General features: G+C 41.8%; 1 protein-coding gene across 4 annotated transcripts in view; it reads left to right on the plus strand.

Moving 5' to 3' along the window:
- Positions 1–21,607, plus strand: part of caln1 (calneuron 1) — a 45,413-nt gene that overhangs the window by 13,485 nt on the left and 10,321 nt on the right. For all 4 annotated transcript variants that reach the window (XM_069160993.1, XM_069160991.1, XM_069160990.1 and 1 more), the window contains exons 3-4: positions 2,552–2,695; positions 7,245–7,357. In XM_069160993.1, coding sequence (XP_069017094.1) covers positions 2,552–2,695; positions 7,245–7,357 — 257 coding nt within the window. The remainder of the gene's footprint in view (positions 1–2,551; positions 2,696–7,244; positions 7,358–21,607) is intronic.

Here is a 21,607-nt window from a genome sequence, read left to right on the forward strand (position 1 = left end):
CGTCCTGAACCACAACGTCTCATCATGTTTGTTGCTTGCAGTTTGTCGGCTCGGTGCTGAAGCTCCAGCAGCGGTTCCAGCTGTGAGTCTGTCAATGCCGAGCATCAGTGCTGCATCCCAGCGGTCAGGCAAGCAGAGTGCATAATTCAAGTAAAGCGACATCAGTCATTCAAGCATACGCACAACACGCACATGCTCACGTACACGGTAAACATTACGAAGGCACAACCAGGATACAAAACGAGACAAAAATCGACCGCTTCCGATCCCGTTCCATGGAAGTGGGTATTTATTAGTATTAGTATTTTATTTGTGCAAAAAATATTGCTGTGTCAAATGTCAGGTGTTCGGTTGGCAGCTCAGTATTTTCCCAGACGGACGGGAGCACTTGTGCATGAAATAGAGCGAATTATTCCAACATACAGACGCAATCACAGCGTTGTTATTCTGTTCCAACGAGCTCCAGACAGGAAAGCGCTTCACAAAGGCTCGACTCGCTGATACATTTATTTATGAGACACTCATTTCAATGCCTGCAAAGTAATCCGTGTGCCTTTGATGTGACGGTTTGTTAGCGTTCGTGTGTTTTCATTCTGGAAAATACGATCTGTAAAACAGAGCTTTGGGTTGTTGCAAATGAGGATGTGGTCTTTAGGTGCGCTGGTTCAGCAGCCAACAGCACGCCATGTTCCTTTATATCTACAGTCGGTACTTAACACAGTCAAAACAATCTGCTCAACGTAATGACACGATTCATAATTCACGCTCCATTTACGCTTTGTTGGTTCAGAATCTCGGCAGAACGGCAGATAATAAGATGATTGATGGGCTTATTATTGGATGTTTTTGCTCCAGATTGGCAATTCTGTTTTCAAGCAGTCACAAAATGCTGTTAGTGTGTTTGTTCTCTGAAAAAACCAAAAACAAAACAATCAACAGAAACACATTTCCGTTCAGTTACGATGGATTTTTCAGTTTTTTGTAGTGTCGTACTGTTTCATTGTTTTTGTGTATTTATTTAGATGTGCATTACAAAAAATGATTTGCACCTGTCAAATATAAATTTTGTATTGAATTTTAAATCTGGGATGTGCCAGTTTTTGTTGCTGTTGGATCTAAAACTTGCAGAAAGGTTTGGTCTATGTCCTTCATATATCCCTTGAAGAAAAAACCTGCGCGGTTCCCGGGAAGGATGAAGTGTGGAATCATTCAGGGATCAACAGTGTGCTCACGCATGTCACGCAGTCGCAGTGTTCTTCAGAGAAGTGACATTTCACCTCCATTTAAAAGCACCAGATGCCCGTCGGTCTCTCCCACTTCTCTTACCGTACATCCTCTCCGCTACGTAGGCACACTTATGAAATACGCATTCATTGAAGCGGAGCGAAGCCGGCTGACGCCTCGGTGACACGTTGAGCCGCCGGTCAACCAGCTGCTGACGAATGTGTCGAAGTGAGCAGTTTCTGTTTCTGATCTGAGAATCTGTCTGTTTTGGTAAAACGTGGTCACATTCAGGTTAAAACACAATCTGGACCAAATTAATTTACTATTTAATGACTTTGATCTGCGCTGATGTTGCTGAAAATGAAACGTCTCGTGTTTCATGATGTGACTGGTCACTCGCTTACACCCGTTGTTCTCCCGTCTGTAAATGAACAGTTTTATCTTGAAATGGTGTTAAATCAGTCACCAGTTCTGCAAAATATTGTGAGGAAAACATCATAAAGCATTATGAGATGTAAAAGCAGTCCTCCACCTGTTGTTCATTAACAACAGCACAAACTACACTGTAAAAAATGATCATTGAGCTAAATCTTCATGGCAATGAGTCCCAACAGAAGCTGAATATTATGTATGTATTATGTTCCTGTAATTTAGCTTTCATGCAGTTGTGATATTTTTAATGGGCATTGAAGCAAAATATGATAAAAATGTAGTAACCTGGATGTCACACAATTAAATGTGGAAACAGATAATATGCCCCATAAGCAACTCTTATTCCTCCAACTTACTAATGTTGCTTTTGGATTTTCAGCTGAAAGATAAAAAATATATAGTGTACAATATGAACTGAACAAGAGCTCACGGGGAACAGACTGAAGGGGAATGTGACAGATTAAAAACGAGCCGAGGTGCCGGCGGCTGTGACAGAAAGGTGGAGAAAATGAATCGATGGCTGGAATTGATCTCGTTAAGTTGAGGCAGCGGTGCGAGACCGATCGCATGACGCGCCGCCCGAAGCGAGGTCAGACGGGAAGAGAGGGAGAGGAGAAAGGTAAAGAAAGGTGTGCAGAGGACGATGAAGGGGGGGGGGGGGGGGGGGGGGTGCAGTGCCAACTCACTTCATCGAAAGTGGGAATTCAAAGTCACGAGAGGGGAATCGCCCCAAAAAAACCCGGAATAACAAAGTTGTCTGGCAGATGAATCCACATATCGCTGTGAAATGAACACGCGTTTACCTTTCTACAAATCAGAAGCGGGAGGGGATGAGCGTCGTTTGTAAATGCTGAGTCGGGATTATTATTTTTTGCTCTCCTGTTTGTCTTGGCAGAGATACGGGAGGCGTTTAAGGTTCTGGATCGTGACGGGAACGGGTTCATTTCCAAGCAGGAGTTGGGTATGGCCATGCGGTCTCTGGGGTACATGCCAAGTGAAGTGGAGCTGGCCATCATCATGCAGAGACTAGACATGGACGGTGAGTCACGTGTGCTTGTACACACACACACACACACACACACACACACACACACACACACACACACACACACACACACACACAAATGTTCTGTGCACTGCAGGATGGGTTCCTGGCCTCATGCGGTACATCATGCACAGACATAAAAGTGTCTGAAAGTAGATATCTGAAAGTGATGTCGCAACATGAATGAATAAATCTGCGAGATAATAAAATGTTTGGGGAAAGTTGGCGTTCGGTCGCTCAGCCAGAACAAACTAAACGCTACGATATCGACGCATTCACAGGCGACGGCGTCTGCGTTAACTGTGACTGACGTTTCATAACCGGCCGACATTTAAAGATGTATAAGGCGAGAATGGGAAAATGCAAATGGGAGAAAAAAAAAAAAAAAATCCAATTCTTCATGCCGTTATCACCGTCTTTGATAAATGTTGTTCAGTTTTACTGCGGAGAGGGAAATACTGTCAATGTTCAAGGCTGAATATTAAAAGTTTAAGAAGTTGTACTTCCTTTATTCCTCTTCTGACTCACCCGCCTCAGGATCTCAGGAGACTCGAGCTGCTCTTATGCCTGAAGGACGGATGTTGTTGCAGCGTCTGCTACAACTGGAAGAAGCAGGCGAGGCTACTTTCAGATCTGACAAAGGTCACGGAGGCTTTTGTCTCCGGAAGTCTGTGACGAGTAACGCTCTTCATTTATTTATTCACTTAGATGTCATTTATCTTTCTGGCTCTGCGTATTTAATCTGAATTTGTCCGAGTTGTGCTTAAATGACCTGAGTCAGCTTGTTAGTTTTGATGAATATCTTCATGAAAATACTGGACTTTTAGTTCATGTTGGTGGCTTTGAATCTGAAGGTCGGCTGAATGCCAAGCGAGGTCTTTATATTCGTTAATTTCGAAGAATTTCTTTTCAATAAAGACGGCTCGGTCGGTAATTTGCGGGCCGAGAGAGGCTTTTTATATCCAAAGAATCTCACTGATTTACAAGATGGAGCGGGAGAACAAACACGGTGTGGATCGATTGGCCTACGAGATGCAGCCAGATGCAGCTGACCGGGCAGGTGGTGTTTCCATATAAAGGCTGCGGCTATTATTGGCTATAAACGTGGAACGACAGTTCCTGCCCACCGCCGGTAATAAATCAGACACGGTGACGCACGTTGTAACCCGACCTCACGCAGATCAGATCAATGAGAGTATGATGAGATGAAAAATCCCTTTGTAGTACATCACTAGACTACAGGAAAAAAAAAAAAAAAAAAACTAAACGTAATGCTGAACATTTATTTTCTAATTGCAAATAGATGAAAACATTGATTAGTTTAATAAAGAAATGACGTATCTGTAAGTTTCCCCCCTAATTTCTTCATTCCTTTATTTTTCCTGCCACATCAGGAACCAGCTCACGCTGCTCGGGAGAAATTAGTGTGCAATTTGTGAAATGATCTTCTGGTACGCGTCGGTATAATGATGACGAGACGGTGATCGAAGGGACGCTGCGTGAAGGAGCCGTATCGGCGGATGAATCGGAGCGGATGTCTCGGCCAGGTGAGCAGCTGTGAGGATCGGACGCTCGTTCGCAGCCATCGATTCTCGGCCCGGCAGCCGAGTCCATCTGATCTGTGGAAGATCAGGACAGATTATCTGTTGTGCTGCTCGCCGCTGCCAAACCGATCCCTGTGATTGTTATTGAGCTCTCCGTGGCCTTCATAAAGACGTGTGACTGCTCTTCTTCGTTCGTGATCCCAGCATTGCACCAGCCTTTTGTTTTGCAGTCTAGATAACACGTGCTGGGTTTTTTTTTTTTATTATTATTTTGGTATTAAAGACCTTTAGCTAAACCTTCAGGTTCAACCCGTGTAGATATGTATTCACTAAATACTAACAGAGACCTCTAGTTTGTAGTCTCTCCCGTCTTTCATCTTATTTGTTTGTCTGAAACTAAAAGGAGCCGGATTTCGCATCTCTACTTGAATAATTCATCGCTGTGTTTCCAGCTGAAACGGGACGCTTGGCTGTGATATAACAAATAAAAAGTGGGTCGAATGCAGGTGGCGTCGGCTGTGACAGACACGGGCGGTGACTCGGTGACTCGGTGACTCGTGTTGAGCTGTCGCAAACTGTGGTTACTTAAAAAAAAGAAAAGTCTGTTTTTAGGATGAACACATTCCTCAATAATACCCCAACATTTGGCGTTTTCATGGTTTTCTGTTGGGATTTTTATGCACTTCTTGTACAACATTAAGTATCAATGACAAAATAAGAGGTTTAATTTGAAGTAGTAATTATAGAATATCAAGTGTGAAAGTCTTAACTTGTCAGCAGGTTTTTGCAGCTGGATCAGGATTAATCAGAGAGCAGAGTTTGCTCTTAAAAACTTTTATAACTTCACATTGAGTGTGACATGAAATCAAACCAGACAGAATAATAGTTCAGTAATATTAGCTGGCTCATCCTCTGTAGTAAAAGTTTCAGGTGCTGTTTAAAACGGACAAACAAACATTAGGAGTTCATGTTCCAGGTTTGAAATGACACTCACGACATAAACAAACAGCATAAAACTTAATGTTATGTCCATTCACAGCTAAAAACTTTCATTCATTATTAAGGAGGAAGGCTCATTGTCAGAAAGGGTTGAAGGGCTGAAGTGTGGGAGAGGCATGTCAATGTCATATGGAGTTGTGTGATTCATTTATTTTCCCTTCATTGTGAGTGGCGGACTGGCTGAGGGAGAACGATTGTGACAACAACATTGTCATAATAGAAACGAGAATAGACTTCTTCTTTTTTTTTTTTTTTTTTTTTTTTTTACCAAGACACGCAACACATCTTCCAAACAGACCCACAGAATCTGAGATGTTGTCGCACCATCAAGTTTCTGAAATATCCAAATGACCACTTAGTGGAGATTTCAACCACAGTGTTGTTGTTGTTGTTGTCGTCGTCGCCGGACTCCGACGTACACACAACATCCTGTTTTACCTTGAACTCGTTCACCCACTCCATCTTGTCATCCATCTAACCCTAACCCCCCCCCCCCCCCCCGGTGTCTCTCGGTGTTGCTTCATTTGGCCCGTCGCCCTGCTTAATATGGATGGATGGGAGTCAATGGCGTCAAAGTGACAAGTGTCAGCATGTCTAAGAATGGCTGCCACCGTCCGAGCGGGAGCGGAGGAACAGTAGGTCGGGGCAGATTGGGTCGTCTTGCATCAGTAACTTTCCACTGACTCGTTGCCGGACCTCTTGTGCAGATACAGGAGGAGCAGGTGGGACGAGGAGGGACGTAGAACCCGTTTGCAACGGCGAGACCAGAAAAAATAGAAGATGACTCCCTGCAGAGCGTTCGTATTGTTCCTGTGGGAAACGTGTTTCCGTGGTTTCGATGTGAAGCTCGCGTAGATTCCCGTGTGAGAAGATTCCCACACGTTATCATACGTTGCGACATGTGGAAAACACGTGTGGATGCATGTGATCACGTGTTGTTGTTTTTTTTTCTGTGCAGTTACTGACTTCCTCTCGCTTTAGGCCTTATTTATTATGCCTTTTGAGTTCAGCTACAGGGCATTGAATGCAGCGCGTTACCTGCCCACCCCTTTAATTTAAATTTCAATTCTCTCCTGGTTTTACTGACTTTTTCACCCACGTCATTTTGAACAATTCCCTGAACCTATAATGTGCAGCGAGAGGCTTCAGTGTGGGGTTGGTTCATCCAAACGTAGAGATAGTAAAACCAGACAAACCCTCCGCGGGGGAGATAATGAAACCTCACTGGGATTATAGAAACTTTAGAGTAACAGGGGAAAAAAAAACAAGGTTTAAAGGGTGTTCAAAAATGAATCCAAGATCTGTTCGTTTCATTTCTTGCGGTCTGGAGTTTTGATGCTTTGTTTTGGCAGGAGCTTTAACAGATATGAGCAGACCTCCCAGATCAGTGCTGTTGGAGTCGATGCGGGACTCCATGTTGTGAGTGATCCAACGGCTGTAAACTTTCATCTTCTCCGTTCTCTCTATTATAGATCTAGTCTGAGCTCACTGATTTGTTTTTTTCTAATCTTTCTTCTCAGTAGAATAACGGTGCATTGAGCTGTGTGATTTAAAGCATGCTGACCTTAAAATTGAAATAACAAAAGACATCAACTGCTTTTATTTTCCTGTTTGAGCCCAAACATTCGATGTAGCAGCTGAGTTTTACTTCACATTACAGAAGACGACTTGCAGAAGCATGCACGCGAGGTTAATTGGTGATTTGAAATTGGTGTGAATGTAAGCGTGAATAGATGTTTTTTGTCTTTGTGTGTCGGCCCTGCGATGGTCAGCTGCGATAGACTCCAGCGCCCCCTGTGGGCCTGTACAGGTTAAAGATGCCGGATGGATCACCAACTGGACTGATCAGGATGGGTTCAGTCTCTGAACAGTTTCTGGTTATTAAATGACGTTAATTTGTCAAAAGCTGCCGACAGTGATGAAATCATCTTTAAAATCCTCTCGTCTACTATCTGTCCTATTATTATTTTTATTATTATTATTTTTTTTTTCATGGTCAGGTGACGGGCAGGTTGATTTTGAAGAGTTCATGACGATCCTCGGTCCGAAGCTCCTGTCGTCCGAAACGAGAGAAGGCTTCCTGGGCAGCACAATAGACACCATCTTCTGGCAGGTAAGTCTTTCTTCTGAAACACATCTTTTCTGAGTGTCATGAATCATTACTCTGTATGTGTGAGCTGGAAGATAAGTGCTGCAAGCAGGAAAATGACTCATTTTAATTCCTCGTGTTTAGTTTTTTTTTTTTTTTCATTAATTCAAGGTCTTGAATTTTGAATGCCAACGAAGTCCAATGAAAGCTGTTGTTGTATTTGGTTGCGGTTCGAGGTCTCAGTACTTTGTTCGCTGTATCTACAAATCTCACCCAACTCGGGTATAATTCCTCTGCTTCCTGCACCCCAGGTGAAAACCAGAACAAACACACACACACTGGAACCCTTTGATTTTCAAATTAAATATTGCATTTATTTACTACGGTCCAAATTATGGTAATCCGTAAAAAGTCCCTTTTTTTAACGTGAAAACAAACGTCTACTTAAAAACGGGAGTTTTCCAAGTTGATTACACCTACGAGCAAAATGCTTCATGTTCTCCACATTTTAAAGCTCCTTGTGTTGATGAGGAGTTTGAACTTGAACAACCCACTCAGAGCTCAAAGGATTTTATGCTGCAGAAAAACTATATTTGTGCTCAGACTAGGACGAAGACTCTGGAGTTGGGCTCGACCATCAAAGAGAAAGAAGCCTTGAGAGTCTTCTCTGTAAAAATGCTATCTGTAAATGACTTTTATTGAAATACTATCCTCTTTATATAACTTAGTTTCCTTATATAACTTAGTTTCTATATCCATGCAGCCTCAATGTTCTTTTCTGAGGTAGTGGAAAACAAATGTTTAATATGCGACATCTTATGTCCTTGGGGGAGGGGGGGGGGGAGGTACTGTGACCGATGGAGAGTCTAACAGAGACTTTTGAAAGTGCTTTGAAATCTAATCAGACGGAGGAATTGGTGGCACAAGAAACGAACCAAAGGGATGATTTTCACAAGAGTGAAGTATACTGACTTTTACCGCGCGAGACGGTGATGAATGTGCAGATAATAGAAAGGAGGAGGGAGCGTGGATGGGAATGAGGACAAATCAAGCAGGTGTGAGGTAAAGGGCAGGACAGTTGGCACACACAGTGACATTTGGAAAACCCGTTCTCTTGATGTAATCATCTGTCTGACCCGGGTTTTTCTGGGGCAGGAGCTTTGTGGTTTCCACCGCGGCTGGGTGAAGGCAGTCGGCCACGTCGGGCGGCAGCTTGTGAAGGAGATCAGCTGGCTTGAAACGACATTTCCACCCCTCTGAGTACGGCCGGTGGTTTGTGGTTTGTGGTTTGGGGGTTTGTTACTTCTCCACTTAGGAGCCCACATTTCTGATCTGATGAATTAATGCCCAGAGGCGGGACTCGTTGCAGCTTAAACACCTCATCTAATGTGTGGAGCATATTAAGAAGGAAAAAATGTGCTGCAAGCCTTGATTCATCATGATTATTTCTCCACACGCCTCACAGATGATTAGTTGTTTGAGCTATTACAGTTTCCTGCTTAGTTTAGTTTGTTAATGGACTGCGGTGTGTGACTCAGTCTCTTTCAACATGTTCATGTTATTTTCTGTATTGGATATTTGCTGTGAAGTTGAAAGTGTTTATAAGCTTTGGGATCGTGCATACAGTGATTTTGCCATTTCATGCTGGTAAGCAGGTGATGATTCGCTGTTAAAACCAGCTCAACCACCTTTATTTCACAAAAATAAAACATGATGTCTGCTCCGCTCCGCGGAAATAACATGCAGCGTAACTTTAGTGCGATGATCGGAAAATGGAAATGGTCTTTGCGACGCAAGTATACGTGGAGAAAAATAACACTTATCGTCTTGAAAGCCCACCCAACAGTTCAGCAAACACTGAATAAACCATTAGTGAAGACAACTCATGCTGCCGGCTCATTATGTCCCGCTCATCAAAATTCTGAAATTGTACTGGACCTCCAATCAACAGACCGTACGGGATTATAAAAGACTTATCTCTCCTGGTAGTTACCAAACAGGACGTGAGGATGGACATGATGTCTAATTATTATGTATCAGGAATATACAATACTGCAGAAACACATTTTCTTCTTATCTAATGCCTTTTAGTTTTAGTCTTTGAAGCTGCAATATTCGGCGTCATATTAACCCCAAATTTAATGACAATGTGAAACGAGAACAAGATCATAGAGATTAAACTACTGCAAATTATCACCCAATTATACAGTTTTATTTTTTATTCTTTTGTAGCTCAAAGGCTCTGACAACAGTAGAGTTCAGTGTGGGAACTTTTATGAGCTCCGTTTTGTTTTTTTAAAGCGAAGGAAGAAGCTAACTGAACTTTTTCTGCCCTCTGTGTTGTAAAAATAATCAGAAACAACTAACCAATCAGGGAATAAGCAAACTACAAAGAGAATGTCATATTTCAAAATATGCAGCCGTATTGAACTGAACATCAGGTTTGACTTTAAGTGGGGGATTTTTTTTTTTCTATTGTCTGTGTCATTATTAGGTGATTTAAAAGAAACAACTGCAGTAATTGATTAAAGAAAGTAAGAGCAAAGTGCTTGAAACAGATGAATACACCCGTCGACCTCTGACCAGCTTCTCTTTGTAGTCAGTTTCCATAAAACATGAAGCGTGACAAGGATATAACAACGGCACAGCGCTGAGAGCATTTAGCTGGAGGGGGTTTTGTGTAACCCGCATAAAAATCCTCCCTTATCAAAGCACTCGATGGCGTTTCACAGATTACACTTCCCTTCATCCGGCATTTTGTAGGATTTTATGATTAAGTATTTATTTTCCTCCGCTGAGTCTGTCAGAATTTGTCTCCTTCAGAGCAGAGCAGGATTCGCTCAGCAGGAAGTGTGACACAAGCAGACGCCGTCGAACTGGCGTGAACCTCGTATCGTCTTCTGGTTTCGGTCTTTTTGAACCTTGAGAGTCGCTCAGCTCTCGTCTTGGCTGAGAGATTTTCTCATCCCAGTAATATCAGGCAAAGTGTCACATCCTCACCAGCTGGGGTGACGGGATAATGATTCACTCGCTGTCACACGCTCACCTTCCTACTCGCTGGTATCTGCTCTTGAACAGTTTGTTAACGTATCTAATTAGCCCGTTAGGTAATTATGACCTCGTCATTGAGCAACTGCAAACATTTCGTTTTTCTTCTGTTTTGCTAATCACCAGCAACATGATCACCAAAAAGATGTCTTCATGAATAATAAGCAAACCAATGGCCTCTCTAAAAGACCAATATACACACTGCTGTGTTATATTTCATCTCCAGAATCAGCATCTATTATGGATATAAAAACATTATTAGGTTTTAGGTATATAAGGTAACAGTGAGTGAAACAGCGCCTCTAAATGTTGTGTGGTGGAACAATGTATTGCAGCGCAATTCAAGCCTATGTTGGCATCCCGTCTATGTTAGTTGCCCTTTAAGTATCACACCAAACAAATCACGTCATTGAATAACAGAAGATAAACAAACGTTTCTTTTTTTGTTTTGTTCAGAAGCACAAAGAAAAGAATAACCGTGATATTGTGATTCAACTCAAGGTTGTACCTTCATCCCAGGCAGGTTTTTTTTCTGCCATAAATAAACAGATCGGAGGTCTCGTCTCATTTTGCTTCCTCAAAAATTGCTAATTGACCCCAGAAGCAGAATTGTGACGAAGTGTAGGGAGGCGCACGTTGGCTCTGACTGGGAGTCGGGGAAATAGAAATAATTTTAGCGCTGTCATAATTCATAACATGTGACATCACCTGTCACCACCATTCGTCAAACACAAAGTGTTCCTGCATCTCTGCGTGCTCGTGATTTATCGTGACGGATTGACGGAAATGTCGGTGTTTGTGTTATTGAGGTATTATTCTAAATACACTGTATTTACATATTTCTTATCAATGCACTGTAATGCTTTGAGAAACGGATCTACACCTTGTTGTTTTTTACTTATTATCAACCCAGAGAAGCTCACGCTAATTTTCCTAACTTTGTTATTTGCCATGTAAGCAGTTCTTAATGGGGACATTTGGCTCAGAGCGAGAGCAAGAAATGCATGCAAATCACTAAAAAAAAAAATCCGTTTTCCTGTAGACTCTCAGATATTTCTCACAGCTGCAAACTTTTCTCTGTTATTTCAAATGTACTTTTACATCCCTTTCATTGCCTTTTCTCGTCAAGTGAAATAAATTCAGTAAAATTTCAACGTGAACTGAACAAAGACCTGATGGCCTGGGGAAAGGGCTGATTAGGTTTCTTTCACCTCTTTGACAGGACGGCATGAGGGAGCTTTTTTTTTTTTTTTAGTGCCGTTACCTCTATAATCATCCTTTGTGCTTTACGCCCACAATGAAAAAGAAAAATACATTTCTTGTTGAACAACAAAGGTGGATTAACGTTTGGATTTTTAGTTGGTCAGGTTATTTTTCTGATTATTCAATGGTTCATTTGTTGTTGTTTTTTTGCTTCTGTACAAAAGCTTTACACAGTATGTCCCTTTAAATTTAGATTAATACATTATAATGGTCCCTTATGCGAAAGAGAGAACAAAAAAGGACGTAGTATTTATTTAATCTTAATTTCATTTTCTTATTTAAACTGATTTGTATGAACAAACCCTCTGCGTCCAGTACTTAAACAAAGTGGTATTCCTACGACTGATGTTTCTCTGGGGTGGAGTGTGTTTCAGAGAGCAGACATCAGAGAGGTGTGAGGAGTCTAATGAGCAGATATTCACACTCGGCTCACAATGACTCCATTAAATGAGCTGAATAAGTGATGGCGCTTTGCTTGTTTTAGACGGTACGTGGGGACAAATTAATCCCATTTTCATGAACGTAAATAATCCAGTAATGTAAAATTCTGTTTGTATCTCCAATTTGGTTATTTAAATATATTCAAGATAAATAGGGTAGCCGGTAACGAGCTCCTCCATTGTTTTTGTAATAATCCTGTCTGGCTCATAAATGCAGACTCACCTTAAATCAGATGCATTAATGTTCCCTTAGTTTGTCCTTTTCTGTCCTGTGTGCCGGCTAAGGCAGTTTTGGATTCCTCAGGACTTTGGAACAACTTATCTTAATGATGAATAATACATGGGTCACAATGATTTTTGTAAATACAGGTGAGAGTATAAGTTAATATTTGTGTTGGCTCCTCCACAGCTATCAAGCAAGAGTCAGTCATGTGCTACAAAATGGTGACTTGAAAATTGACAATTATAAATTGCTGATGTGCTTTCAGTGTGTTTGTTGCTGTTTTATTTAATGTGTCCATGAGAATAATATAGAAATTATGATCTTCAGCAACAAATGTTCAGTTTAGATAATTGGTGTGATTTTACTATTCATCTCCACTCCCTGTAATCTATCAGACATTATTTCAACGTCTTATTATCTAGCTTGAACTGACCAAGTCCAACATATGGCAGAATTTGGATGCAAGTATTCGAAAATTCAACTTTTAATATCTGCAATTATTATATTTTTTTTCACCCTCGTTGGTTGTGCCGATGTCGGCATAATTCCAAAGTTTCCCCAACCGCCATGCTTAGTTGCTGAAATTCAAACTGAGACGTCCTCTGAGAAACTGCTGACTGTCAGAAGTCCTGCACCAGACATGCAGCACTGCTCCAACAGGCAACTGCTGGGCGTTTTGATGATTTAAGACGTGCAGGATGCACACTCGAAGGGCATTCACAGGCCTGCTGGGAGGGTGGAGAAGGGTGAAAAAAAACAAATTTTCTTTGCCAGTCATGTCCTTGAATAGCAATGAATGTGGCGCGGAGACGAAACATTACAGACAGCTAATCAGCACCCACACATGCGCGCACAAATGCGATTGTCCTCCCTTTTGCCTCCGTATACCTCATCAGCCTTCAAACGGTCTCTAATGTGCTCCTCCTCAGATTCCAGCTCAGAGGTTGGGAGGTGAATTATGGAGGATTATCAAAGTGAAAATGACTTCCATTTGTCTTTATTGTGCGATCATGCCAGAAAGACCGTCACTTTGATCTCTGGCCAGAATCGTCTCCTCTGGGGTTTTTGCTCTAACCGAGACTGAATCATTTTTCATCGTGAGGTTTTAGTGCTAACTTCGGTCTCGACCACCTCACACAAAGGTTTTAAATGTTGGTGGTTTTCATTGTTATTTTGTCTTGGATGAAAATTAACTCTAGTTATTTTTATTTTATTTTTTTATTCCTTTTGTCCATTTAAAAGCAAAACTTTGAGTACCTGGAACTGAGTTAAGGTGTTCGTATAGTTGTCCATTACTGTAATGAATGTGGTCGTCCTTGTTTCTGCTCATCTTTCCCTGCACCTCTGACGGTCCCTTTACGGCTGGATCATACTGCAAACAAGGTCTTAGTCGAGGCTATGCGGTGTTCAGATCCTAGAACTGACAGTGGATCAGCTTTAGGGTTGCTGACTCAGCATTGTGTGGTCAACAGTGGTGTTGTTCCTGCGGTCCTTCCTTGCTTTCCTGGACCATTAAAGTTTCAGCAATCTAAAAAAAAGAAACATATTTCATCACAAAAAAAAAACACCCAAACATTTTTTATAACACTGAAAAGTACAGATGAAAGGTACTTTCTCTGTATATTTGTTATGTAATTTGTGTACATTTTGCTTAGCTACAAGTTTATACTATACTATACTATACTATACTAGTTTTAGTGTTAGTTTTTACCAGAACCAGTGCCTTCTTTTTAGTGCCTTTCACTAACAATCATACAGTTTAAACTGTGCAGAACACATTTTATAGGCTTTACTGTTGCTTTTAAACATCACACACAACTGCAGCTCTGCTCCTACCAACCATTAGTATAAATAAGATACTACTGCGTGTCACCATACACGGCAGTATGCCAGTACGTGCAGAGGGAACATCTCCTTCGGGCTTCAGAGGGAACGCTGGAGTTGTGGACGAGTAGACAAATAATGCAGAATATCTACAGTCAGAAGCTTATTCAGACATAAACCGTTGGAGTGGGATATGTAGGACGTGGATGTAAACGGCGTCGGTCTTCCAATTAGTCGGGCCGATAACGCTCCTTCTCTCAGTGCTGAGGAAACAGGGACGCCGCTGTTTGAAGTTGCGGCGCAGCAACGGTGAAAACTCTCAGGCCTCCTGACAAGTGAAAGTTTCCACTCTTGACTTTTTCTTCTTGCCTGCTCTCTGCATCAAATAACGGCTCGTTGCACGTCATAGAAGAGCTCCTTCTACATGTACACGTTCTGTTCCGTGTAGCTTTAATTACATGCGAGTCAGCCTCGGCTACCTCGGTGATTCACCTCATTACAGCTCGTTCTCATCCAGACTGCAGCTCTGGGAAGTGTCAGCAACACATTTCTGAATTCTGCTGCACAATCGCTTAGCTTCAAACACACACACACACACACACACACACACACACACACACACACACACACACACACACCGCACACCGCACACCGGAGGAGTACTTGTGTCGAGTGACCAGAATTTTAATGATGTGTCTGCCAATCAAAATAAATGCCTCTGACCATATCACACTGACATGCTGGATTTCCTAAATGGGCTCTTCTTCATTTTTATGAAGTAACAGTGCACCCTTAATGGAGAAAATCATTTGTCAGCTAAATGCAATCAAAAAGACTCTCCGTGGGGCCGTTCCTCATTGTTCATCATTTCAGCGTGTTGTTCGGCGTGCTGCACCTTTATCCTCCGAGCTGCACTTCAAAGTCCCGTCAGGCCTGCAGACGGCGAGGATGAAGAGTGAATATGGATGTACGACTTCAAAAGATTTCCACGTCTCCTCATCATTCATCATTTAAGGTTGGAGTTTGTTAGCATTTTCTGAGAACCTTTTTAACAAGCTGAACTCACAATACCGCACGCATTTCCATTTCCCTTGGCTTTTAAGTGCAGGCTTTGACTCCCTGCTGATGCGCTCCTTGACGTACAAAAACACGGCACCAAATGTGACATTTCTGTGCAGATGATTTTAGTATCAGATAATGCAAATAAACAGGTGGGTGGACAGATCTCTGAGCTTTCTCCTGCATCAGACGTTGGATATTTGCGTAAATGCAAAGGAATAAAAAGGCAAGTTCGAGGTCTTCGCTAGTTTTTGCTCTTTGAAAGTTTCCAAGGAAATAAGTACTAAAAGTGAGTAATCTGACTTTTAGAGCTCGGTGTTTGATGCCTACATTTTCCTACGTGAGCCCCCAGATATGGTGCTCTAAGGTTTAGTCAGACTAAAACTGTTTTGACCACTTTAGAAACATGATATATCATCAGCTCCAGACTTTGGAATAGGTCCTGTTGACAAAAGCTGCCGTTTCCCTCAGGGTTCAATTAAACCGGGTGCTGAACATTTTCAGGTTTCTATTGAACTGCAATCGAGTGCTTCGGCCTCTTACTAAAAGTGTGCCAAGAATTTATTTGGTTGCCCACTTTTCCCCTCCAACTCGTTCTTCTTGCAGCTTTCTTGCCTTCTGTCTCTTCTGTTCGTCATTCTTCTTCTGTGAACGGAAGGAATTACATGAGTCAGAGCACATAGATCCACTAAATCCCACTTAATGAGAGCGGTGACCCTCAGGCATCTCCTCCAGCCTTCTCTAGTCCAGAGGTTAATGGTAGTAATTTCTCCTTGATTAATTATACTAACAGTAATTGGCTATTGATAGCTTGCTGAGCGGCTTCAGGCGATCCTTTTCTCTCCCCTTTATTTTTCTCAGATTGCCTTTGACTGAAGCAATCTTAAATCTGCTGTCCTTTTGATTCACTGCTGGCTCCGGCTTTATGTCATTATGCTTACAGCAAATGAGAAGTGAATATAAAGTGATCGAGCCTCTTGAAGGGAGAGGAGAGCTGTCTGTACGGAGACTCCCTGAAGGAGTGCCTGATATCAACGTTACCCTGAACCTCTCTGATCGGCGGTCAGCTGTTGTCTGAATGAGCCACAACAACACTTCAGATGAAGTGTGTGACTGCATGAGAAGTGTTTTTTTTTCTTTACTTTTTGTCTGACATGTTTGGTCACGGGGCGTTGTGAAACGTTCACTGGAGAGCAGAGGTTACAGACCTCGACACGGAGACACACTTCTTCTAGAAGTTTGATCCATAGAAGTCCTTTTCATCCGTGGCCGGTGTGGCCAATGTTTCTGTCACTTCCAGCACTGCTGTGATTGGTTCCAGACATGAGCTCCAATTCATTTCCCCCGCCGTTGTTAGGCTCGTGGCGCACGTTATGTTTTCATTTTTTTTTCTCAATTAATCTTCTGCCCTTTGATGGCTGGGTGACGCAGTGGTAATGGAGACATACATTTCTCCTGAAGGCTCCGGGCCTGACGACAACGGATCGGCTATTTAAAAGCAGAGATCGATAAAGATGCTGAGCATTCATTTTAACAAGGAGGAGAGCGTGTGCATGTTGAACCTGGGCATTAAGCAGAGGGTTAATAAATATACCTGAGTCAGTTATAAGTTGCATTAATATCCAGACGAATACAGTCAGACTAATGACTCCTTTAACTTGAGGGCGATAAATATCCTTCATATTGTTTCGGTAAAACTTCCAGATAAACAACCTACTTACAACCTAATTAGCTTTATTTTAATAAGGTGGTTTAAGAAGAACAGTGTGCCTGAAGTTGTGTGGAAGACATTAAGGCCAAAAGAAGTTGCACTGAAAGCTGAGGTAAGAATAAACGTTGGAGAACATTTATATTCTCCAGCGGAAGATGTGTCGTCACGGAAACACTCCGAAACAAATACCGTATTGTGAATAATGCAAGAGTGTGTGCATGAACTGCCTTGTAAATAATACATGTTGTGGCAATAAATACAAGCAGCCGTAAGCTGTAGAAAGGTTTGCAAGAGAGACGTCCTGTAAACTTTCAGATCGTAGTTCGATGGAATCATATATTGACGACTCGTTACTTCACGACGTCCAATATGCAGGAAGTGGATTGAGCTGATTGGTACTCGCCCCTCTTTTCACTCCTGACTGGTTGATGATGCAAACGAGGTCCGCACAAATGGTAAAGAAAATGACGCAAGTGTTAAATTGATAGCTGCAACTTCGGAGGGAAACTGACGGTCATCCTCTTCAGGATATGAATTGAGACTTTTCTTTACCTTTAGCTATATATTTTTTTTTTTGTTCCTACCGCTCAAATTGTTCAGTGCAATGTAACCGTAAAGACATTATTATGTCAACAGCTCTTGTTCACATCTCGACTTCATCTCAGTATCTGTGTGACGTCTGTGAAGCTTTCAGACAAATGCTTTTATGGTCAAAGACCCACTGATCTCACAAGAGGTGACACTTTTCAACAACATCAAAGGTCTTGTGACTTGACTTTTATTCACTGTCGGCTGGTGTTGTTCATTTGAAACCCTTCGTTACCATCGTGAACATACAGTATAAGATTCCTGTCTGTTCCTCGCTGGTTGCTCCGTCTCCCTCATGAAATCCTCCGCTGTGGTCCAGAACTCATTTGTTTGTGTTTCCCCGTTCAAACCCAGTCTGGCAAAAGCATCTACAGATGACATGATCAGATACAGTTACTGCCATGATATGCACAAGAATAAATAACAGGTGATAGACTGCAACCAGATCCCTGTTAAAAAAAAAATCACCTCCTTCTTTCCCAAAATAACCTCCGACTTTGTAGAGAGGGCGTCTTTAACAAACCGAGTGTTGGAGACATTATTCTGCACTCAAATCTCAGGAACTTCTCGTAGCTCGCCTCCAGCTGCAGCATCTTCCAATGCATTCATATTTCTGCCGTTTGAAACAAAACACTTTCAAGTCCATTGCGTTAAATTTAGATTAGCAAAAGCATATAATTGGATTCGTCAGTGTGTGCGAAGCGTTGTGTAGCTGTATCATTTGGCCGTGCTGCAAAAGGCTGAACTCAGCAGATGGACGGATGCTGCTTCTTGGCTCTTTCTCACCACTTCTGTGCGCGAGCAGCTGAGTACGCCTCGTTTACGAGCGTCGAGATGAGCGGATCTTTCTCTTTAGGGTGACTCTACGTCCTTATCGGCACACCGAATCCTCCGCAGTCTGAAGAGCACATATTCAAACGATTGAGAGACCTTTTTTTTTTTTTTTTTTGGAATAACAATTGATGGTTTAATTTAAGGACATGGTGAGAGAGTCTGCCTCAGTGCATCTCCTTAATTGAGCCTGATAATGGTTTTGGTAATTACAGCTTCAATTGAATTTTCCTAATACAGGTGAGACTGTATCACAGACCCCCACAATCTCCACGGTATTTAATATAGCACATCTATTCATTGTCCTTGATAAGATTACAGTAAAAAAAACACACAAAATACAAAGACTAAAATTAAAGCTGTCCATCTCTCAATCGGCATTTATTTTTAAACCATGTCAGTCATGGTGCATTTGTTATTCTAGCTGTTCTTCTTTTGTCATATTGTAACTAAACTGGAAGTTGTCAGCTTTGTCTTTAAAAAGCCGCGTTTTTACCAAACTTAGACTGGTAGTAAAATATAAAATTGTGTTATTTGGTATACAGCCTCCACATTGATAATATTGGCCAAAAATATGGATTCATACTCTGACCTGTCACCAAGAGCCCCGTGCAGAGATTTGTTTTCATTTTTACATGTTAAAGTAAGCTGGAGTGTTTCCCGTCAGTTTGAAGACATACATGTACAAAACAAAAACAAAATACCTCGATAATAATGTGACTTATTAGATTGAATGTGATTCTGTGTTGTTAAAAAAGAAAGTCTTGGTGGTAATCAGTAATTTTGTTATGAAGGGAACCGTTATGAAAAGTCCTACACTTGTCCAATTCTGATGATGTCGATCGCTTATATTAAACTAAATATATTCCTCGACTGTGATGACTCAGCAGGAATCTAAACCCTTTGCAGCTCTCTAGAATTCAGTGCCAGCATGCTTTAAGCAGTTTCAACAATATCAGACCTGTGGTTAGATTCAGTCTGAGCATCTTTTTTAATGTTGTTGAAGTGTATTCATTTCTTAATGCAGCATGTCACTTAACTGCAGAGAGTTTTTAGTCACCGTGTGAGTCGACATCACTCTGTGTTTCATTTTCATTTCAAGACGAGGCTCTTTCTGAGTTTGGACCACCGCAGGTCTGAACAGTATTTGACATTTCCTACTTCTCCAACGTCTCCATTAAAGGGCCCCCGTGGCTGAGGCATGTGATTTGCACTTTCAGACTAACCCTCTGTGAAGAATACGTGACAAAGAAGGCCGAAGGCTTCCTGCATGGAGTTGAGTATGAAGCTGTAGGTCACAAAGCCCTGGCTGTCCCCATCTTTTCTCCGGGAGTCCATGTGTTTCACTCTTTTGTACTCTCCTTTCTCCCACCACACTCTTTGTAAAGGTCACTCACCGCTTGAGTGTGAATTTAGGCTGAGAAAGTCTGTGACATATTGGAAAGTGATAATAAAATGTATTTTTCTCATCTGCCACCGGTGAACGGAGCGATGTTCTCGCTCGTCACTGGTTTCCGTGACAGATGGAGCTCCGGCGGTCTCTTGATGTCCGCCGTCGTCGGGAGGACACAAGGTTGCACGAAGGGTGAATAAACACAATTAAGCCGCCGACCTGTCTCCCTTGGTGAGAAAGTAACACGGGAGTCGGCTGTAAGTTTAAGCGATAGATGCTGCAGGGTGTCTCCGGGTAGATCTGTCTGTTCGGGACAGGTTAGCGCTTCGCTGTGTCTCGGTTCCCCAGAGGGACACCAGAGGACGAATAATCAGCGCCCGGCTGTCTGCTGCACATCTCGTCTGTTTCTGAGACGGACAGAAAAAAACATTGTTTTTTTTTTGTTATGCTGTTTCACATGGTGGCAGACAAAAAGACAGATGTGGCCTTTTACACCCACAAAGATGTGGTGAGATTTCTGGAGAGTTTGTGCATAATCTTTGTAAATGTAGATCTGTGGCTGTAAAATAACGATTATGAACTGAAAAGCGTCTGTTGAAGCTCATTAGCATCAGAAGACTTTCATTTAAGTCTTTTTCTCTAACACACATCTTGATAAGAGCTTGTAATGTCTCCATTTAGCTTAAATACTCCGAATTTAATGGTTAACAAGGACCGGGGGGGGAATTTATAGTGTTTGACTATCAATCAATATTCATCAGTTTCTACATTTTATTGTGTTTTCAAGATCAGTGGGGAATTGGTGGCCGGTTGATTTACAACTGTTGATTACTTAAACTTCGATTCAACCCTGGATGCTTTGATTCCCTCTCTGAACCAGTCTTTAAGATTGATGTATTTATATAGATTTCTATCACTAATCATTTAATGTCTTTTTTTTTTTACATCGTACAGTATCAGTGGTACAGTAGTTGTAGCAGTTATTAAAGTGGTTGCAGTAATAATATTTACAATTGATTCATATCTTCATTGAATAATGACCTCCAGCTGCCTCTGCATTGTTTTTAAATATTTACATACGCACAAATTATACAGCCACTATATGGAATAATCATTCCTGCTTAATTTAAACTTCAGTAAAATGTCACATGATTTATGACCCAATTATTATGTACCTTTTATTTTACTTTTGTCTTGCCAATGTTTACATTGACTTTCACCTTTGATTAATGACCCGGCAAACAAAAGATTAAACGCTGACCTCCACCTTTTAATTAGCTTTGATAATTCATCTTTATGGAGGCTGATTAACATTTGAGGCGTGCTTGGTGTGATTATTCTTTAGCTCACTCTGAGGTCCAGAGATAACAAATGGTATCGATGCTACTTGTCCAAGTGGGATCTCTTGCCAGAAAGTCCAGTGAATCTCCGGATGAGCATCGTTCATCTTAATATTGCTTAGAGTAGCAAACACACCGAGAATTACAATTTCCACACAAGTTTCCCAGCGGGGAGTTAACAACATCTACTGTATCGTACCGCTCTACATCCATCAATGTATTCAGTAACTTCTCTCTCAAAATCAGGAAATCCCTTTCAGTCCATGCAGAAGCTACTTTATTGTATCTGAGTAGAAGCCTTTCTGCGTCTTATTTATCCATTTTAATGCCATGGCTTCGCTCCTGATGTGCAGGTGTTCCACCAAAACACGTCCCCCTCCCCGACACTATTTTGCACCGTCGCTGTATCCCGGGTTTAGCACCAACCAAGATTAGCAGAGTGATATATGTGTGCAGCTGAAGAATGGCCTGGGTAGGCTGGACTCATGTAATAGTAAGTAGTCCATATCCACTGTTGGATCCACCCAGGTACCATGTTGTTTCCAATCACTGCA

The sequence above is a fragment of the Embiotoca jacksoni genome, unplaced genomic scaffold (assembly GCF_022577435.1).
Source record: "Embiotoca jacksoni isolate LCO1_2020_lvr unplaced genomic scaffold, fEmbJac1.0.p SCAF_28, whole genome shotgun sequence".
Taxonomy (NCBI): domain Eukaryota; kingdom Metazoa; phylum Chordata; class Actinopteri; family Embiotocidae; genus Embiotoca; species Embiotoca jacksoni.